At 44.4% G+C, this 20,066-nt stretch overlaps 1 protein-coding gene across 4 annotated transcripts in view; it reads left to right on the top strand.

The window, feature by feature from the left end:
- Positions 1-14,764, top strand: part of LOC148029133 (ABC transporter B family member 25, mitochondrial-like) — a 280,954-nt gene extending 266,190 nt beyond the window's left edge. For 2 of the 4 annotated variants that reach the window (XM_087687888.1, XM_087687889.1), the window contains exons 16-18: positions 10,710-10,766; positions 10,862-10,960; positions 14,449-14,764. In XM_087687888.1, the coding sequence (XP_087544014.1) occupies positions 10,710-10,766; positions 10,862-10,960; positions 14,449-14,574 (282 nt within the window). In that variant the 3' untranslated portion in view covers positions 14,575-14,764. Of the gene's footprint in view, positions 1-10,307; positions 10,539-10,709; positions 10,767-10,861; positions 10,961-14,448 lie in introns of those variants that run through there. The other 2 variants (XR_015692380.1, XR_015692381.1) reach the window with 2 other exon arrangements.
- The last annotated feature ends 5,302 nt before the right edge of the window (positions 14,765-20,066 follow it).

Below are 20,066 nucleotides of genomic sequence, written 5' to 3'. Positions count from 1 at the left end.
CGTAGTAATGCACTGAAAAAGTTACACCAATCATGGCAACGACCCAGAGGCAATTGCCATATGCCACGGATGCAAATCCTCACGAGGGAGCAAGTCGGAGTGTCGGATGATATCCAGCTGCCAATGCAAGAGCCCTTTAAGCCTGGCAATATGTCAGGGTACATTAGAGGCCGAATCAAAGAGAAAAGCGTTGCGCGTGGTCCAAATGTGCCAGCATCCCCAATATCTGAAAAAGTGAAATAAGATCTTCTCATGCAATTGTGGCGGTGCGGAATACATCGGGCGCACAAAAACCCAATCGAAAGGAGTTAGCGAGGATCCCACCACCGCGCGCCAAATGTGCGACAAGAGTGACCAGATATTCTTGGCGAGCGGGCAAGAGAGAAAACGATGTCGGGCCGATTCCGCCGGTGTGGTACAGAAGAAACAATTGCCATTCGAGATGCGACGCTTGGCAAGGGCCGAGGCCAGAGGAAGACCACCAATCATTACCCGCCAAAGAAAAACCTTGCATTTGAAAGGTGTCTTATTTTGCCAGCCCTCCATCAGCGTTTTGTGCCACCATGACAGCGATTTCTGCAGTCCCCAAACAGTGTTAGCTTTCTCTCCTAGCCATTGGTGATCTTGAACAAGAAGATGATACACCTGATTAGTGGAGGCCTTTTCCAGACTCAGGCGGCCTGCAAGATCCCAGTCCTGCCAAGGGCGATCCACCGTCAAGGCAGGAAAGGGTTGCCGACCCTGAAGCTTCGACGAAAGCTGCTCCCACAAATCACGGTATCCACGCGGGATCTTAAAGAGTCGGCGAGCAGTCCGAAATGAGACGAGGACATTGCGAGTAGCAAGGGTAGCATCCGCAACCGACATCACACCTAAACGGGCCATGCGATTAAATCTTGGTCTGAGTTGATGTTTATCTTCCCATGAAAGGAGTCTCGACACTGCCAACAATTCCAGCTGAAAGGAGTTAGTCTGCAAGCGGTCCCCCACTGGGTGCCAGCGGGCCTTTTGGAGCACCACTTTCCAAGAGGCGACCAAGTGCAGTAACAAAGAGGAAGAGGGACTGGAAACACGAGAGTCAGCATTAAGGACATGCCACCAGGAGGCCCGAAGCCGTGTGTTGCCATGGCGGAGCCCGCTGTCCTCAAGAAAATAACAGGCTATGATGGACCAAGGGTGGTGATCCACACACATGGCACGAAAAAGGGACCAACGGAGAGCTAACATATGAGTGTGTGCATCCAAAATCGCTCCGCCACCCATGCGCTTAGGGGTACATGCGTGTGACCAAGAAATCCAGGAAATGCCGGCCTGCAGTGAGTCCTTCTTCCATAGCATGAAACGGATGGGCTGAGTGAGGGCCTTCAAAGTAGTAGGAGTCCATGGCAACAATGGCAGGAAATACGTTAGCATTGGAAGCATGATTGTCTGGGCCACTTTGAGGCGGACATGGAATGGCCACGCTTGCGACTTCCAATACATAAACTTTGCTGCCAATTTTTGTGAAATCCACTCCAGCAGGGCTTTTGGCCGTACATCCACCCCCAATGGGTATCCAAGTTGCCTGACAATGGAGCCACGGGAAACCACCCGGCCTTGCCAGCCTAAGGACTGCAAATCAGGCTCCGTACAACTGAGAAGGGCTGACTTAAGGGCATTGATGCGAAGCCCAGAGGCCTGACCAAAGAGTGTCCAAACATCTAATGCCCTTCGAATGTTGTCCCTGTCCGCCTGCAAAATCATAAAGGTGTCATCCGCCAAAGATTGGCTAACGAAGTGCTGACCCAACGGAAGAGACAGACCGGCCAGCTGGGCAGAGGCTGCCATGGAGGATAACATTGAAAGGACCGGGTGAGTCGCCAGGGCAAAGAAGAGAGGGCTCAAAGGACAACCCTGTCGGACCGAGCGTGCAAGGACAAATGGCTCTGTAACTCCACCATTAAGCATAACTCTGGAGGAAGCCTCAGCACTAATGGTGTAGATCAATCGGGACATTCGGGTACCAAAGCCCATAGCCGACATGAGGTCTGCAATGAAAGACCAGTCCACATAATCAAATGCCTTTTCCAAGTCCAATTGGATCAATACCACTTCCTGACCGGAGTGCCGCGCATAGTCAATGGCCATTTGCACATTTAAGATATTATGCAGAATGTTGCGGCCCTTAATGAAACCATATTGGAGAGGATGCACAATAGCTGGAAGGTGCTTGTGGAGCCGATTCGCCAGCACTTTGGAGTAGATTTTATACATGGAGCCCATCAAAGAGATTGGTCGCCAGTGTTGCAACTTTGACGGCGAAGGGACCTTTGGAATTAGTTTGATAAGGCCTTCTTTCCATGAGGAGGGCATGACCCCCGTTTCCCACACCTGCTGAAACATGGCCACCAATGGCTTTGCCAACTGCGTGGCCGAGGTCTGAAAGAATTCATTAGTGAGACCATCCCAGCCAGGGCTTTTATCATTTGGCAGGTGCAACAAAACATCCATAACCTCGTCCTCGCAAATATCCGTCTCCAAAGCGGCTTGCATATCAACTGGAACCTGCTGGCGGACCAGATGATAGAAGACCGCACGGGCATGCGTAACTTGGCTAGAAGGCGAGGAAGAGGAACCAAGAAGATCCATAAAATAGTTTCTGCACATAGTGACAATGGTCTGCGGATCCGTGACCATGCGACCTTCCGAATCCTGGAGTCTGGTCATATTTTCGCGGGGCGGAGATGCATGCAAGGCGCGAAAGAACTTATGAGACTGGCAGGTGCTATCTTGCATTGTGTCCATCAAGTTGTGCAGCTTGGCCTGTTGATAAGATTTCAGCTGAAACACTTGAATGAGATGGGCCAACCGCCTCTCCAGAGACAGCAGAAAATCATCATCAGGGGAATCCAGGAGCAAGGAACGGACCAAGGCCAGTAAGTCTTCTGCTACATGTCGACGTCGGCGGCAAAGCGAGGCATGATGAATCCCATACTGGCGAGCAACCCGCTGCACATTAGAGAGCAGCCGTGCAAATGAAGGCCAGCCCTCAGAGGCAAAGTCCAATAAGAACCTCTCAATCAACTGCTGCATATAGCCCTGGAAAACTGAATGCTTCAGATAAGAGGAGTTGAAACGTAAAGGGAGCCTATCCAGGAATTGCAGAAAAGGTGCAATAGAGTGTGCCCGCATCTCAAGCTGGAGGGGGAAATGGTCCGACAACGCATATTGCCGCAAGACCTTCATTTCCAGCATGTCGGGAAGAAAGTCATCGCCCTGCATGATATACATTCTGTCCAGCCGCGACCAGGTAGTTGCATATTGTGCGGAATGAAAAGTAAACCCTGAAAAAGAAGGGTGAAGCCACGACCAAAGATCTTGCTTGAGCACGTTCAAAGCAAAAGAACTCCACACCCGGCTTTCCGGCGTATCCATTACCGAATGCCCTGAAGTGGACTGAGAAGAGTCGACACACATATTGAAATCTCCCATCAAGAATCCCCTTCGGCCGAGTGACATGGAGCCCTGCAAAGTGGACCAAAGATTCCGCCGGGATGCGGGATCATTCGGAGCATAGAGGCCCAACAGCCATAAAATCTCGCCTTCAAATAAGACTTCGATCACCAGAAAGCGGCCCTGCACATCATTTTTAACAAGGACAGGCTGATATTTCTCATGGACAATCATCAGCACGCCTGAATAGTGCGTAGCATGGGTCCCTGCATAAAACAGGCGGAATCCATGACAATCCATCACTTTTCCTGCTTCACCGTGACTTTTGTGCTCAACTGCACACAATACATCCCACTGGACTCTCTCTCTCTCTCTCTCTCTCTCTCTCTCTCTCTCTCTCTCATGATTTGGACAGGTCGATGGAGTCATGTTGCAACAAATGAGAGGATATGCGAGCTTTGCGGATGCGAGCCAGAGACGGAGGAACACTACATTTGTAGATGTATTGTATACTATGATATCCAAGGCCGCTACCATTGCCTCTTTAAGGAGGGCTTTGGACCATTGAGACAGGTGGACTACGAGGACCAAAGATGTCTGGGTCTTTTCTTAGTCGAGCTCCAACGGTGCAAAGTAGCATTGTTACGGGATCAAACCCAATCCCAGTCACGTTCATCCCTCCAGAGAGTAGTTACAGACCTTTTCAGTATAGCTAACCTCCCGGCCACTGCCACCTTAGACACTACATCTCCTCCTACTGATAGGCACCATCGAGGGACATCATTAGGTGGCATCATAGTAGACAGAGCTACATCGTTATGCAAAGCACGATGCCCTACGGTACCTTCTCGACAACGTAGACATGCTCATATGTGACACATTTGCACCACGATTGCTTGCTATAGATGAAGATTACCATGCTGACAGAGTTTTGGTGGATTCCATAGACTGAGAGGAAGATACTCTATACTCTTTCCTTATTTTTCATTTCTCATTTCAGTTTATCATGTAGATCTAGACATAATTTTGTTTCTCCTCTCCAATGAGAGATGATGATACCAATTGTATTGGTTATGGTCTCATAGGCCATTGTGGCCTTCTAGAGACATTAATAGATCTTTCTCTCTCTCGAACGGGTGAATGCTGTGTGTGTGCTGACGGGTGTGTGACAAATGCTGTGTGACGGGCGAATGCTGACAGGTGTATCATGAAAAGGTCAAATGCTTACGTGGGAATGTTGAAGAGTATCAAGAAAAGCTTTGTCCTCCAAGACTCGGCCTAACAGCACGGCATGAATGTTGATGTGAAGGAGGTGCTCTGAAGGGTCACATTTCTGCGCAGGGGGAACAGCCACTGTCCTACAGGGTCAGGTCCCTACACAAGGAGGCAGATACTGTCTTGGAAGCTACAGAGGTATTGGCAGTGGTTGAGGGGTCTCTGCAGCAAGGTCAACGTGGGGCTGTACAAGGTACAAATGCAAGCACACTAAGTGGATGCCTTGGACTGTGAGATGGCAGAGACTATTGATAAAGAAACTAGTGGACATGTGACCGAACTTGACACACAACCAATTGGGCTAACCACACGAGGCACTGCATCTGAAGGGCAATACAAGATCCCCACTAACGACAAACAGTTCCACTGACAAAACAAAAGGAGAGCTCGTGAAAATGCCACTCCCACAAGCGCCAAGCGATGGACAAAGATGCAAAGGCTGATTGCAACAAATGGTTTGGATGACATGAAAGCCCTCCTAAGAGCTGAGATTGCTACAATATGTATGCCAATGATTGACAAGGTATCAAGTGACATGAATGCAATGCATGAAACATGGGGATAGGAATTGAATGCTAAAATGGATGCAAACCTGAAAGCGTGCATGGTGTGTGGCAATATGCAACAAAAAGTCATGAATGACATGGATACAAAGCAAAAAGATATGAAAATTTGCAGGAGACATTCAGGAAAGAATTAAGTGCTGCTGTAGAAACAAATGGGAAATCATGCTCTAATAGTTGGGATGATGCAAAATATAAAGAAATCAAGGCTCACTTGAACATGGCACGAGACACTTGGAAAGCAGATTTGGATGCATTGAAAGCTAATACAAATGCACGCATAGCAGCCAAGGACATGGAGATTGCTAAACTCAAAGGCAATTAGAGTCATGTCAGAACAAAGTAGAAATGATGAACACAACACTAGAGGAGGAAGCAAAGAGGAAACTCCGTGCATACCGTGTACGTGTGGTGGGGTGGGCTAAAAAAGGACACCCCCAAGAGGATGCAAAAACACTTTGTGCTAAGATGGGTGCAAAGGAGACACGCATTATGGATGCTTGGAGGATAGGTGATCCAAATGACAAAAGAGGTCAGATCCTCATGTTGAAATTTGAGGACATGAATAACGAAAGGGCCTTCTTATCAAAGAGAAAGGCTTTGAAGGGCGAAAAGATTTTATCTCGATGAGGGTCTCACACCCACACAATTGGAGCACAGGAGAGCTAGCATGCCAAAAGTGTTGGAGGCACGTAAAGAAGGCAAGTATGTTGTGTATAGAGATGGTAGAGTAGTCATAGCAGAACGGAGGTCACAATGATGGTACAAGGCCTATGAGACGCTAAAGATGTCCCATCGGAATTGTAATGGTTCAATGAGACTTAATGTAGGTTATTTTGAGGATAGTTTTCATGGGATAGACATCACTATGTATAAAGACACATCAATGTATAAATTCTAGATTACCGGATGTTGTGGGATACAAATGGGATAGCATCTATAGACCTCAACGCCGTAGACCAGGAGGAACCAGGGGGTAAGGTGGGTTGACTATTCTTTATCGTGAGAGCCTCCAAGACATGATTCACGTGGTGTCACGAGATGTGCATTCTAGATATATGTGGATAAGGCTGAGGATAGGGCACCCGAGGGATCTATATGTTGTAGTATGTTACTTCCCACTTGCCTCTTCAACATTTGTTCTTGGGGAGGGATCACCATTTGAAGTACTACATTAGGATATTATGAGATATGCAAGCAGTGGGGACATACTACTGGTGGGAGAATTTAATGCTCGAACAGGAAGTGAGCAATCTACCTTCTATGATACTGAACATGAAATATTTAAGGAAATGGCATTGGACGAACTAGGGCTTGCCAGGACATCTCAAGATAAGGAGGTGATAGCATATGGATCCCAACTGCTAGCTTTAGGAAGTGCTCATGAATTGGCTATATTCAATGGCCTATTAAGATGGCCGAGGGTGGATGCTTTCACTTGTTGAAACAACAAAAAAGGAGCCAGCGTTGTGGACTATGTAATGGGCTTGCCAACGTTAATCCTAGAAATTAAGCATTTTGAGATATCTGATAAGCCGATTGGTATAGCAACCAACCATGCGATCCTAAAATTTACTCTTACATGTGGTCAGAGACAAGAAACATGCACACAGTTACACACATTCCCACATTATGAATTTCTAGAGCAAACGTTGCATATGTATAGGGATGTAGTACGAGATGGCTTAAGCCAGCTAGACCAACATGAACCACTGGAAGATGTCACTAGATCTCTAGCAAAGGTTTTACATGTTGCAACTTCAGAGGCATTCCCATATAAGATGGGCTCTATAGCAATACGTAGATGTACTGCCCCTCAAAATGCTTGGTATGATGATGAGTGTAGACAGACTAGGACCCGCCTACAAAGGGATATTACACTAGAGACATGCACACACAAAGAGGCAAGGAATATATTTCGTCGTCTTGTGCGGAAAAAGAAGAGAGAGTACGAGATGGCTTAAGCCAGCTAGACCAACATGAACCACTGGAAGATGTCACTAGATCTCTAGCAAAGGTTTTACATGCTGCAACTTCAGAGGCATTCCCATGTAAGATGGCCTCTATAGCAATACGTAGATGAACTGCCCCTCAAAATGCTTGGTATGATGATGATTGCAGGCAGACTAGGACCCGCCTACAGAGGGATATTACACTAGAGGCATGCTCACACAAAGAGGCAAGGAATATCTTTCGTCGTCTTGTGCGGAAAAAGAAGAGAGATTATTTAGCCAACAAACTAGAGTTAGAGATGTAAGAGCTCTTTTTGAGTAGAGACAGCAAGAAGGCATGGAGGAAATTTCATGGGAGACAATCCCCAATTCAGTTGACATCACTTATGGCATGGCATGAACATGCTAGGGCATTGTATCATGTTCCATCACAAGAGCAGATACCCTGTCCATCAAACACTAGGCCAACACAAGTTGTTTTCTTCACAGAAAAGATGGTGAGATATGCCATTTGGAGGTTGAAGAATGGGGGACCACATGATCAAGATGGCCTTGTGGTAGAGCATTTTGCACATGCATGTTATGCATTGGCCTTTATCTTGGCGAATCTCTTCAATAGAGCCGTATGTGAGGGGTTTCCAATAAGTTGGTGTGACCACACAATAGTGCCGATTTTTAAGAGTGGAGATCCATTGGTCGCTAACAACTACCGTACTATTATGGTTGGCCATATGCTAGCAAAGATATATGCCTCTGTTGTGGAACATGAGTTGAGTTGGTGGGCTGAAACAAAGAAAATACAGTCTACAGGGACAAGTTGGCTTCCGCTTCGGATACAACACGCTAGACCATATATTCACGCTAAGGGCCTTGATTGAGGAGGGACGATCACAGAGACAAAAAATCTATTGTTGTTTTGTGGATTTTCGCAAGGCTTTTGATACTGTACCACATGCAAGACTCATGCAAAGATTGCACGCCATTGGGGTCCCAGAGGATATGCTAGGGTGTATTTATGCATTGTATGAAATTGTAACAGGGAGAGTACGAGTGCCTAGAGGTACAACAAACTCAATGTCTAGCACGGTGGGTGTAAAGCAAGGTTGTCCCCTCTCTCCTTTGTTGTTTGGACTGTACATTGATGAGATTTCTGATTACATACAAGGATGGGGTGGTATGGGACCAATTTTGTAATATGTAGACAATATGGTACTTGTCTCAAATTCACCCGAGGGACTACGACATCTAGATGCATTGCATGTGTTCTGTGAAGATAAATGTCTCAAGGTTTATCTTGGAAAAACTAAAATTATGGTCTTTAACACCTCGGCAACTTGGGTGACACGTTCAGAGCATTGCTTTATGTATGACCCTCAGCCTGTGGAAATGGCTAGACAATATGTATACCTTGGGGTCACTTTCAAAGGGCCATAGTTTTCATGGAAGGAAAATTTAGAGGCTAGGCTTGCACGAGCATATGTAGCTTTAGGTACCCTAGAGCGGCAGTGTGCACACATACAGTTTCAAGAGCCTTGTACCAAATTCTGGCTTTTTGACACTTTAGTTATGCCCACACTATATGGGGCAGCCGTTTGGGGCCCAAGCCTTTATTATACTAGACGGATGCCACTTATGGACTGTGATGGACCGGAAGCACAACATTATGATGTTTGGGAACATATGGAAAGACCGTTGGTCATGATGATAGCACCTATGATAAGGGCAGAAGCCTTGGTACCATAGGAGATCATCCGAGCTGAATTGGGCATTGCATCCATGGTAGTTGAGGCATTATTCCAAGCAATTACTTTCCTCTACAGGATATGGCAGCTCCCTAAAGATCGATACCCTAGACTAGCCCTAGAGTCTTCAAGACAGCTTGCAGCAGAGGGAGATAGACAGTGTTGGCATGCACATATGAGCACATGGATGAACTTACATGGCATGAGTACAGACAAACTACCACCATTCGATTACAGCCTTGATTCCCCTACTTTGAGTCTCAGTCGTGCAGAGTTGAATAGTGTGATTAAAGCAGATATCACTTAAGTGGAGACAGGAAGGACTTGGTCCAAGCCCCCTTCCCCATTAGGCACGGTGGCATCTACTCTTGCAAGTGGAGATGCAGGACAGGATCATCTTCATAGAGGCTGGTTTATGTGTGGTTGTAGGACTAGATGCCTTGCACATTTGGAAGGCCTACTGTCAGGTCTTCCATGAAGAGAACCCCTCAGTATATGCCATCTTGGTAAGCTCTAGCCCTTCAGCGTATGTCGTCTTGGTAAGATCTAACCTCCACTATACCTCCACTAGTGCTAAGCGTAGTTTCTGGTCTTGGTGTCAATAGGAGCTTTTGCAATTGTTCCTCCACGTCATAGTGGCATGGGACAGGTTTTGGGAATGGGAATGGGAATGGGGATGGGGACTAGGATTGCCACTCCCTGTCACCATCAAAAGGGGCTCTAACAAGGGGACGGGCATAGCAGCAAAGAAACACGTATCTTTGAGATTGAAACTTACGAAACGTCTCTTAAAGTAAGAAACATTTTTGACAGTAAAAAAACATGGGTTTTTTTTTTTAATAGGGGGACCCAAAAACATGGGTTTTCTGATAAAAACTACCAGGCAATGTTAAACATGATCATGATGATGAGTAATGACTCGTGAGGACTCAATATTTTGGATGACATACTTACTTTTATGGGATTTTGTTTAGCTATTAGACTCTATCAATCTAGTATCTAGATTCTATTCTTGTCTTGAGAGTTGATTATTATAGGACTTTAGTCTCATTTATAAGTTATTTATGATATATTATGATTCATGTAACATATTATTCTCAATTAACTCTCATGTATTATCACTCAATCTTGACTGGCCTTTCTTTGTTAAAGAGAGTTCCATAGAGGTTTAAAACCTTTTCCTAGTTAAAACTATTAAAAAATCCCTATATAAGAAAAGTTGCATTCCTTATTTCACCCCCTCTTGAAAGAAACTTATGAAACACGTTTCTAACGTTTCGTTTCTAAACTTTTCTAATGTTTCTAACTACTATGGGGACGGGATTGGGATGGTTTGAGGATAGGCTGGAACTAGGATGGGAAGCTAGAAAATGGTCATTCCATGTCACTATGCTCCACATCTTGGGTTACCACAGCATTTTTTCCATAGGGGATTCCAACCCCCAATGGTGCTACAGTCCCTCACCTTGGCTTCCTCCATTGCCCCTTGTACTGATATGATCTGGACTTTCATCTCCAGCTATGTTCTTGAGCCTTTGTAGGAGGAAACAGTATATCTTGAGCTCTAAGCCATGGTAAGGTCCACTGTTTCCTCAAAACATTATGCCATGTTTATTTGAAGCTGTAATTATAGAATGGTCTGCCGCCTGCTTGCAACACACTATGAATTGCATGGTCTTTGTCATTTGTGAGCATCTGAAGAGGATATTTTGTGCTGCTGTTCTTAAGGCCTGCCTGTACTGCAGGCTCCGAGGTTACTGGTATGTGATGAGGCAACCAGTGCATTGGACTCCACCACAGAGGTATGCAGCAAAGTACCAACTGAATAATGATAATCTTAGCTTTCACTTTGAAGTTAACTCATTAGTAACCTTGTTAGTATGATGTTGTATTTCAGGCAGGCATCTTAAATTCCCTCAAAGAATTAGCAGCAGGCCGAACATGTTTATTTGTAGCTCATCGGTTGTCAACAATAATGCATTGTGACAAGATCCTGGTAAGTTTTGAATCATTTTCATGATAATGCATCTTATCATGATTTATGCTGTGCTTGTGCTTTTCATCAGTAGAATCGTGTTGCTAAACATAAATCAGATGTGTTTTGGAGTGTCCTTGCCCCTTTTTGCTCAAGGGTATCATGACGGATGAAGAGCACAACAGTTATTTGCATATGTTATGGTGGCCAAGATGATACAGGAGTCATGGAATACACTAACTCTAATTATGCAAGACATGCAAACAATAGAAAATCCACATCTGGCTACGTGTTTACCTTTGCCTGAAGATGTTATTTCTTGGATGTCTAGGGTGGAGAAATGCATGGCACTCTCTACTATAGAGGCCGAATATGTTGCAACCCCACCACTGAGGCTTGCAGGGAGGCTCTCTCGTTAGGCCGTATGGTGGTAGACCTTGGTATGACTAACGAGGTTCCTACATTGCATTTGAATTCTATGAGTGCTATCTAATTAGCTAAGAATTCAGTCTTCCATGTGAAGATGAAGCACATTGAGGTGCGGTATCACTTTATCAAAGAGGTTGTTGAGGACCTCGGTGACCTTTTCTCCTTGAGTAGCGTTTATGTTTGGCCATTGCAGAGCTTTGCAGTTTTAGGGTTTCCTATACCATCAGTCAGTGCTTCCTACATCAAGGCACCCACTTATACAATCTCTCACTATGTTCAGTGCACATTATTTTATTTCTCACATACACTTCTTGGAAAAGTGTCATTCTGCTAGTGTTTGAAGTGCTCCATGTCCACTCAGTTTCATTCATGGTCTCAATAAAGGGAAAGCAATCAGGCGGTCTACGTGGTGGTGTACTGCAGAAAGGGTTGAGCTGAATAGAGACTGACCAGGTTTGTAGAACTACAGATTCATTGAAGAGTTTGGTATCACAACGGAAGGCTAGAATAAATGTGCCATTCCTCTTTTGAGACTGTACTCAGGTGAGGTGAAGATAAACTAAGACAGCCACTGTTGTTTAAGCTTGACTGTTCCCTCTTTATAAATTATGTGCATGCATTCAATCACTGTTGTTATGTAACAATTTTCAGGGGCTTCAATATTTCACTGTTCTGCTAGTAGCCATGTGGCCTTTTTTATTCTCTTTTTAGCTGCTTTTGCATTCTGCCTAGATGACCTCTTATACATCTGTTTATTCTTAACTCGACAACCTTTAGGAAAAAAATTGCTGATGTGGACAAACATTAGAGGAAAGACACCAGAACAAATCAGTAGTCTTGTTTTGCGGCTGATTTTGTTATGCATATAGATATCAACTTGAAATTTTCTAAATAACATGAAGGTCAAGAAACTATATGTCAAGGTGGTCTAGCAATAGCGACGTTAACACGTAGTCATTTTGCTATCAAATATTCCCCCTCTGCTAATGTCTTGTGCATTGTCTTTTTCATCTCCTCCTCTCCCTTGTAAGTTGTGCCTCAATTTCTCCTCTCCTGTTTGCCCCTCCCTTTCCATCACCTTCCCCCATGGGAAAAATGGCTGACGTGGACAAACATTAGAAAGAAAGACACCAAAGTAAATCAATAGGCTTGTTTTGCAGCTGATTTTGTAATGCATACAGATATCAACCTGAAATTTTCTAAAGAAAACGAAGGTCAAGAAACTAAACTCCAAGGTGGCCTTAGTGATGTAAAACACGTGATCATTTTGCTATCAATAATTCTCCCTCTGCTTTTGTCCTAGGCATTGTCTTTTTCCTCTTCCTTATGCCTCCTCCATTTCTCCTCTCCTTTTTGCCCCTTCCTTTCCATCTTCCCCCATGAGAGAAAATGGCGGACATGGACAAATACTAGAAGAAAGACACCAGAGTAAATCAATAGTCTTGTTTTGCAGCTGATTTTGTAATACATATAGAAATTTCCAAATAACATGAAGGTCAAGAGCCTAAACTTCAAGGTGGCCTAACAATAGTGATGTAAAACGTGCAATCATTTTGCTATCTATGATCCCCCCTCTGCTAATGTCCTAGGCAGTCTTTTTCCTCTCCCTTGTGCCTCCTCAATTTCTCCTCTCCTTTTTGCCCCTCCCCTTCCATCACTTTCCCCTTCCTTCTCAATGTTTGTTTCCGCTACCCACTGTCCACTGTCCTCCCTTTTTTCTCACAACGTAGGAGAGGAGAACAGGGAGAAATGTGTAAAACAAAAAAGGGAGGAGACGTTCTAAGTGAGGAAAAGGAAAAGAGAGTGGGGTGTCTTACAGGGATATTAAGGTATAGGCCTATCATGGAGTAAAACTTTTAACTATTCTCATTACAATTTGCCACTTGGCATTCCAATTCATTGTTGAAGAGGGCAACGCTAAGGGACATATTTGGGATCAAAGGGGAGAGTGGGGGGAAGTTTTTGGGGGCTTCAAATAGGGAAGTAGCCTTCTTGCCTCCTGAGATTATTCATATCTGAAGCAGGTTATGTTGTGTTGCATTACATTGAGGCTATCAATCAAGCCTATTATGCTACCATGAACATTAGTACAAACCATACTTCTTGATCCACTAGTTCTTCATTTTAAACCTCACTTGGCCCATGCCACTTATTTTGAAATTATTTTGAAATTTGGTATTGCTCCCATTAAATAGTCCTGACTACTGCTTATTGAACAGTCATCATCAACTTAAGGATCATCAAAAGGCTGCTTGATTTTGAACAACAATTATTCATATAAGAAACATGCTGTGTGAGATAATGCTGCATTAGATTGAGGCAATCAATCAGCCTATCAGGTGACTGGCCTAGAGTACCATAAAGATCAATACAAACCATGTATCTTGTTCCACTAGTTCTGCAATTTAAACCTCTTGGTCCATATCACCCATTTTGAATTCTGGCAATATTCCCATTAAATGGTCCTAAGTACTGCTTAGCAAACAGTCATCAGTTGCATGCCGTCAAAGGGCTGCTTGATTTTGAGTGGGGATGGCAATGGCAATACCTCTACATTCTGTGCACGTATTATAAAACAATTGACTGCATTGTAACAAAGTCTGTTTGGACATCCACTTGAGGGACATCAAAAGGCTTCTTGGTTGATTTTGAACGGAGATTATGCATATGAGAAACATGTTGCGTGAGACAATTCTGCATAATGTTAAGACAACAATCAATCAGCCTATTAGGTGACTGGTCCACATTATCATAAAACACCAATACAACCATGCTTCTTGATCCACTAGTTCTGCATTTCAAACCCTGGCTATTTTGAATTTTGGTAATGCTTCCATTAAAGTACTCACTGCTGCTTACCAAGCAGTCATCAACTTATGGGCCATCAAAAGGCTGCTAGATTTTGAGCAGGGATGTCAATGCCCATATATTTTCATGATGTGCACACATAAAACTCATTACTGCACGGCCACAGTCTGTTTGGACATCTTTGCCCTTTGCAGCTCTGTTATTTTGCCACACTACATTTGTCTTTGAGGTTCCATCTTCTCTTGAAACTTACCAGAGTATCTTGGTAACAGGTTATGGATTCTGGAAGGATTGTTGAGGAAGGTACACATCAAGACCTTATAAGGAGGAGAGGCACATATGCACATATGTGGTCTTTACAAGAATCAGAGATCAAAAGGCCATTGGTGGGCTTGTAGTGATGGAGGGGCACTTTTCTATTAAGGTGGCTTGTTTGTATATGGTCTAACTGGAAGTGCTCCCTGTAAATGCTAACAGTTAAACTGTTTTGGGCACATTCTTTATCGTTCTATGGGTGCTATAGCTACATATATATATCATTCTTTATTGTTGAAAGAACAGGCAATAATATTTTTTTCTTTCGCATCATATCAATGTGCCTGTCAATTTGCAAGTTGCATCCTTATCTTTTCATTTAATGTAAATACAAAGTACCATGTAACAGAGAAAATTGGACATATTAGTTGTTGGAAGAACAAGTATTCAACTTTTTTCTTTGCATCGGACTGATGTTGATGTTGCTTTCCAAGTTTCACCTTTATTATGCAACTTAATTTATATACAAGGTACCAGGAGGGACGGAAGCCCAGCAATCAATCGGGGGTGGAAGATTGACAATAACCCTGATTTTTGAGAAGTCAGTGGCAATGCCGTTCTTGGACACCACATGCCCTAGGATGCATACGTGGTTTACCTAGAATTGGCACTTTAAGGGGTTCAATGAGAGGCGATATAGTCTGCACAATTAAAAGATTGCTCAGAGTTTGTCTAAATGTTCCTTCCAGTTGGAGTGAACACACAAGTCGTCAATGAAGACCTCTAACTGCCTCTTAAGCATGTCCTTGAATATTGCACATTTGAGCCTCTGAAAAGTAGCAGGGGTGTTAGTCAACCTAAAAGGCATGACTATGTAGGCGAAGACACGAGTTGAAGCCTATTCCAAGTATAAACCTTGTAAATACTTGAGCTAAGAGAGAAAAGGGCTTTTATTGCAGAGGAGCCCTGGGAAGAAGCTTGCCATCTCCAGATTGCAGCATATTTTGTTGGAGGTCTCCATCTAGGAAAGAGGTCTTGTAAGATGCTACTTACCTCCAGATTGCACCATATATGACTGAAATTGTGAGGGCTGTGGGGACCTCACATGAGATGGAGTTTTACCAGATCAGACCTACAGGCATTGGTGGGACAGCTTGTTGGCCTCTTATGGCAGGTTTTGTTTAGAGATTTGCAACGTTGTAGGGTAGTGGCAGACCTTCACAAACTTGCCCGCAGAGAATTAGAGACAGAGACTTAAGGCCTCAGGAGGAGCAGCAAGTCACAGAGGTTATCCCTTCAGTTGATTCACTCGGGATCAGATTGATGGCCAGTGGATGGGCTTGTGTCAGCAGTGGTGTTTCTCGCAGTTGTGGCCACTCACAAATATAGGACATTACAAGTATAGGCATGTCACCTTTTTAGCACAGGATGATGCACCCAGATGTGTAGCGAGAATTAGAGGCCTGAGAGGGGGAAGCAGGTTACAGAGGCCATCCTGCCCAATCCGTCACTCCGGATCAGATTGATGGCCAGTTGATGGGCTTGTTCAGGAGTGCTGGTGTTTCTTATTTGTGCCCAGTCAAGAGGACAGGCATGTCACCTTTTGGCTGCGGGATAATGGCGGACTAACCACACTGTAGGTTGGCTTGCAAGAACTAGTAGGGTGTTCTAGACAAAGGATTCGTGTGGTGGCCTACATTCATCGGATATGGTGTATGGCATAGAAACCTGGAATGGGGAATGTGTATGGGAACAGTTCTCTTTCATGCCCTCGTAACGGAAATTAGGGTTTACAGCAGAGAAGATGGATTCAGCGAATGGTAATTTCTGTCATCACGACAAAATTAGGGAAGAGCAAGAGGGAAGGACTCTTAGAGAAAGAGAAGGCTGCTAGAGCCTCATTGGCAGCACTTCAAAGGGTGGAGAAAAGACAACCAGAATGTAGGTGGGTGTCAAAGAGGATGTATGCAGCCAAAGCAGAAATAGAGGCTATGGGGGCTAGATCACAGAGTAGAAGTACCATGCAAGGGCCTGTTGCTGGACACAGGCAGGAGACGGTGAACAAAGAGTTCTTTTGCACCATAGGTCCTAGACACTCTAGACAGGGTGTTAGGCAACTTAGAAGAGTGGGTGGATCCCTTGCCCAAGGACCAGAAGAGGTTGATCAAGCGGCCACAAATTATTACACTGCTTTGTTGGGCACGACGACAAGGCCTCCAAGATTGGAGAGGGATAGAGAGATGGTGTCGCAGAGTACCAAGAAAGAGGTCACAGAGAGCATGAGGATACATTTGATGGCCCCATTCTTAGAGGAGATTGCCAAGGCCTTGCTAGCACTACCATGAGTGAAGTGCCCAAGGGATGATGGATTGGACAGGGCTTTCTTACTGAGTTATTGGGATGTGATCAGCACAGGACTTTTAGCAGCATTTTAGGAGATCACCCAATAGAGACCAATCACTTTGCTTGGAACAGCATATAAAATCCTAGCCAAAATGATCAACCTTAGACTCTCTCTCTTGATGCCAGACCTCATTCACCCTACCCAGACTGGTTTTGTTCAAGAGCACAACATCCTTGACAATATTTTCACCTTCTAAAAGTCCACAGCTCTTGCACAATCCAGGGGACAAAATCTCATTGTTTCGCTTCTCAATTTCAAGAAGGCCTATGATAGAGTTGATTGGGAGTCTCTAGAGGGCACCACGTTGAGGATGGATTTCCCAGAGGAGTGGATCAGAGGTGTATCCGCTCAGTATTCATCAGCTCACAGCCAGGTCCTCATTGGTGGGACCAGAGGTACCAGATTTAGTTTTCAGAGGTCAGTGAGACAGGGATGCCCCCTTGCACCTCTCCTTTTCTTATTTGTCACAAAGGCTATGAGCTCCTTTCTAAGGGATAGGAATACAGGTATTCGAGGCATCAGACTTCCCATTCCAGAGTTTGAGGAGTTGTTGGATGTAGAGTTTGCAGATGACACATCTGTTTACCTAGATGGGGATGAGAATTTTAGTGCCTTTGTAGCTGTGATGGAGGTCTTCAGCAAAGCCTCGGGAGCTCTTATTAATTGGCACAAATCCTATGGATTTTGGGTTTGCCACACTCAGCAGATAGACTAGAAACCACATGAGAGTTTCGCTTGGGTCCCCCATGGCACTTCTGTGAGATACCTAGGCTGCCATGTAGGCATTGATATTTCTTCAGAGTAGCAGATAGCACCTTTATTACTTAGCATAAGACAAAAGCTACTATATTGGAGCGTAGGGTGGTAGTTGCAAATCAGGTCCTGTTAGCCACCATGTGGTACATAACTTCTTGTTGGGCCTTCTCTAGGTCATACATTGGCCAAGTGAAGCGACTCATCAAGAATTTCATTTGGTCAGGTGGAGATGGTAGTCCTGTGAGGGCTAAGGTAGATTGGGATATTATCATCCAGCCTAGATGGTTATTTGACCCCAATAGTCAAACTGGAGCACTCATGGTAAAGTTAATTGTGAGGGGCCTTCTTTTGGGTGAGGAGCCATGGAAGAAGCTACTATTATGGAGATTAGACCATTGTTCCTGCTCATGGAGGGTCATATCCAAGCTACAAGGCTTGGGAACAGCGCATAGGGGTGGGGGGGTGTTGATCTCTATCCATAGGCATACTCTCGTGACCTAGACATTCGGCCATGAAGTGACCTAGTTCACCACAAGAGAAACAGTGACTAGCAAAAGTACCGCACTTGAGATGGAACCAAAGAGGCCACATGCCCATACAATTGAGATGCAACGAACTGGGTTGCTTCATGCCAGTATCCCACAACCTGCATAGTCTATTTCTGTTGACTGCCTCCAGACTGGGGAATACCAACACATGGCCTTTGGCAGCCATTGCATCCTTGAGAAGGGCCCAAGCAACAATCAAGCAATTCTCCACTTCACCCATGCCAGACATTGGTGCTTCAGCAAACATCAAAACTTTGGTAGTGGACGCCATGAGACAATAATCACCAATTGTTTCCCAAAGAAGAGGAGCTACTTTTGGACGAGGAAATCTCATGCCGAAGTGGAGAGAAGCATGACCTCATAAAATCCATGCAGGCCAACAAAGATATCCTCCACACAGTCAATTTGAAGAATGAAAGTCAACGACTAATGGATCTTGATAAACATGGGAATCTGACACGTGAAGAAGAGAATCATGCCTCGCCCATGAAAAGTTGAAAAGGAATGAAGAACCTCTTGAGTGGGCACTTGTGTATCCAAAACCTCCTCCGCAGATGTAGGGATAGCTCGATGGTTATGCTTGACATATTCTTCCACGAGGGTATTCGCGAACTTGAGCGAGTATTCCCAATTCAATTTTTGCATATCCTGCGAAGTGGGAACCACTTGAGCATATGAGTGAGGAAAAGAATCACCCAAGTCAAGGGCTTCAGGAGCAATGATAGAGTCCTCATGGAGATGCTTGTTGCGTTTGACAAATGGCTAAACATCAAGGTAGGGCGAAGCCATCTCTTTGGTGTAGATATACCACATCTTCTTCCAATGCATCTTCTTCAACGTCCATGTTTGGACATGGGGCTATATCCGACAGATCCATAGCATCTTGGTTGAAGCTTGTCATGAAAGAACAAGGCCATTAGTTCATTCTCCCTAAGTTCCCCACAAGCTGCCTTGCCACTGCATGTAGGAGGCAAAGCAAGCTTGCAAGATTTCCTTCAGCACACGCATGCTCTAGGCTAAGGTTTGACACTTGTTGAGATGGCAAGCTCAACACGTGCAGACATTGATGATGGACCGCCTGGCTAGATGGGTCCGCACATCTACACTTAGTACATTGGTGGTCATTACGATACTCACATGACCAGTGACTTATCACTTCTTATATTTAGTTTATTACACCTACCTACAGTTGGCAAAGATACAACGCCAATCGATTAGTGTAGTCGGTTATGTACTGTTTGACTTAGAAGGCCACTTTCCTTTATATTGTATCTTATCTATACTTTGTGTACATTGTATAGTGTGTGGAAGAAGAAGAAAAAATCAGCAAGAAAATGTTTTGGCCTCCATCTCTCTTCTTGTGTCTTTGAGTGAGCTTCCTCTTGTGTCTTTGAGTGAGCTTCCTCTTGTGTATACAGTGTGTGTTTGGTGCAGCAGCTCAAGCAAAGTCCCCTACCACGTGATTCTTGACAACACTAGATGTCACCTAGTATCTATCATGCATAACTTATTACAACTTTTGCCTTTGGTATCACCTAATATCTCAAGGTCTTGGATCCCACATTGTGAAACAATTAACTTGTACCTCACGTGTATAAGTAATATTTGTACATTTGTGTCTCACTCTCCCCATTGATGGTGGCAAACTCTACATATTATATCCTCCTTGGCCTTCTTTGCTACTCTACATCCTCTAATTTGAAGGGATATGATGATACTTTGATCTTATCAATATCCTCTCCCACAGTAAGGGATATTGCACACTTCCATAACATGATGGTTTGATGAACTTGACAGTAAGGAATTTTGGAAAGTGATGATTATGATAGTGCAACTTGGTTGGTAGGGGTGCAAGCAAGTCTCTCTAGCACCCATATATATTATCACTTACCTGAAAATTCTGTTTCTCTACATGTGTCTAGATAAT

This window comes from Lygodium microphyllum, chromosome 11, assembly GCF_053477565.2.
Source record: "Lygodium microphyllum isolate KBCC chromosome 11, Lygodium_microphyllum_v1.1.10, whole genome shotgun sequence".
Lineage (NCBI taxonomy): Eukaryota > Viridiplantae > Streptophyta > Polypodiopsida > Schizaeales > Lygodiaceae > Lygodium > Lygodium microphyllum.
The sequence above is the reverse complement of the archived record's forward strand: the minus strand, read 5'-3'. Positions and strand labels throughout refer to the sequence as shown.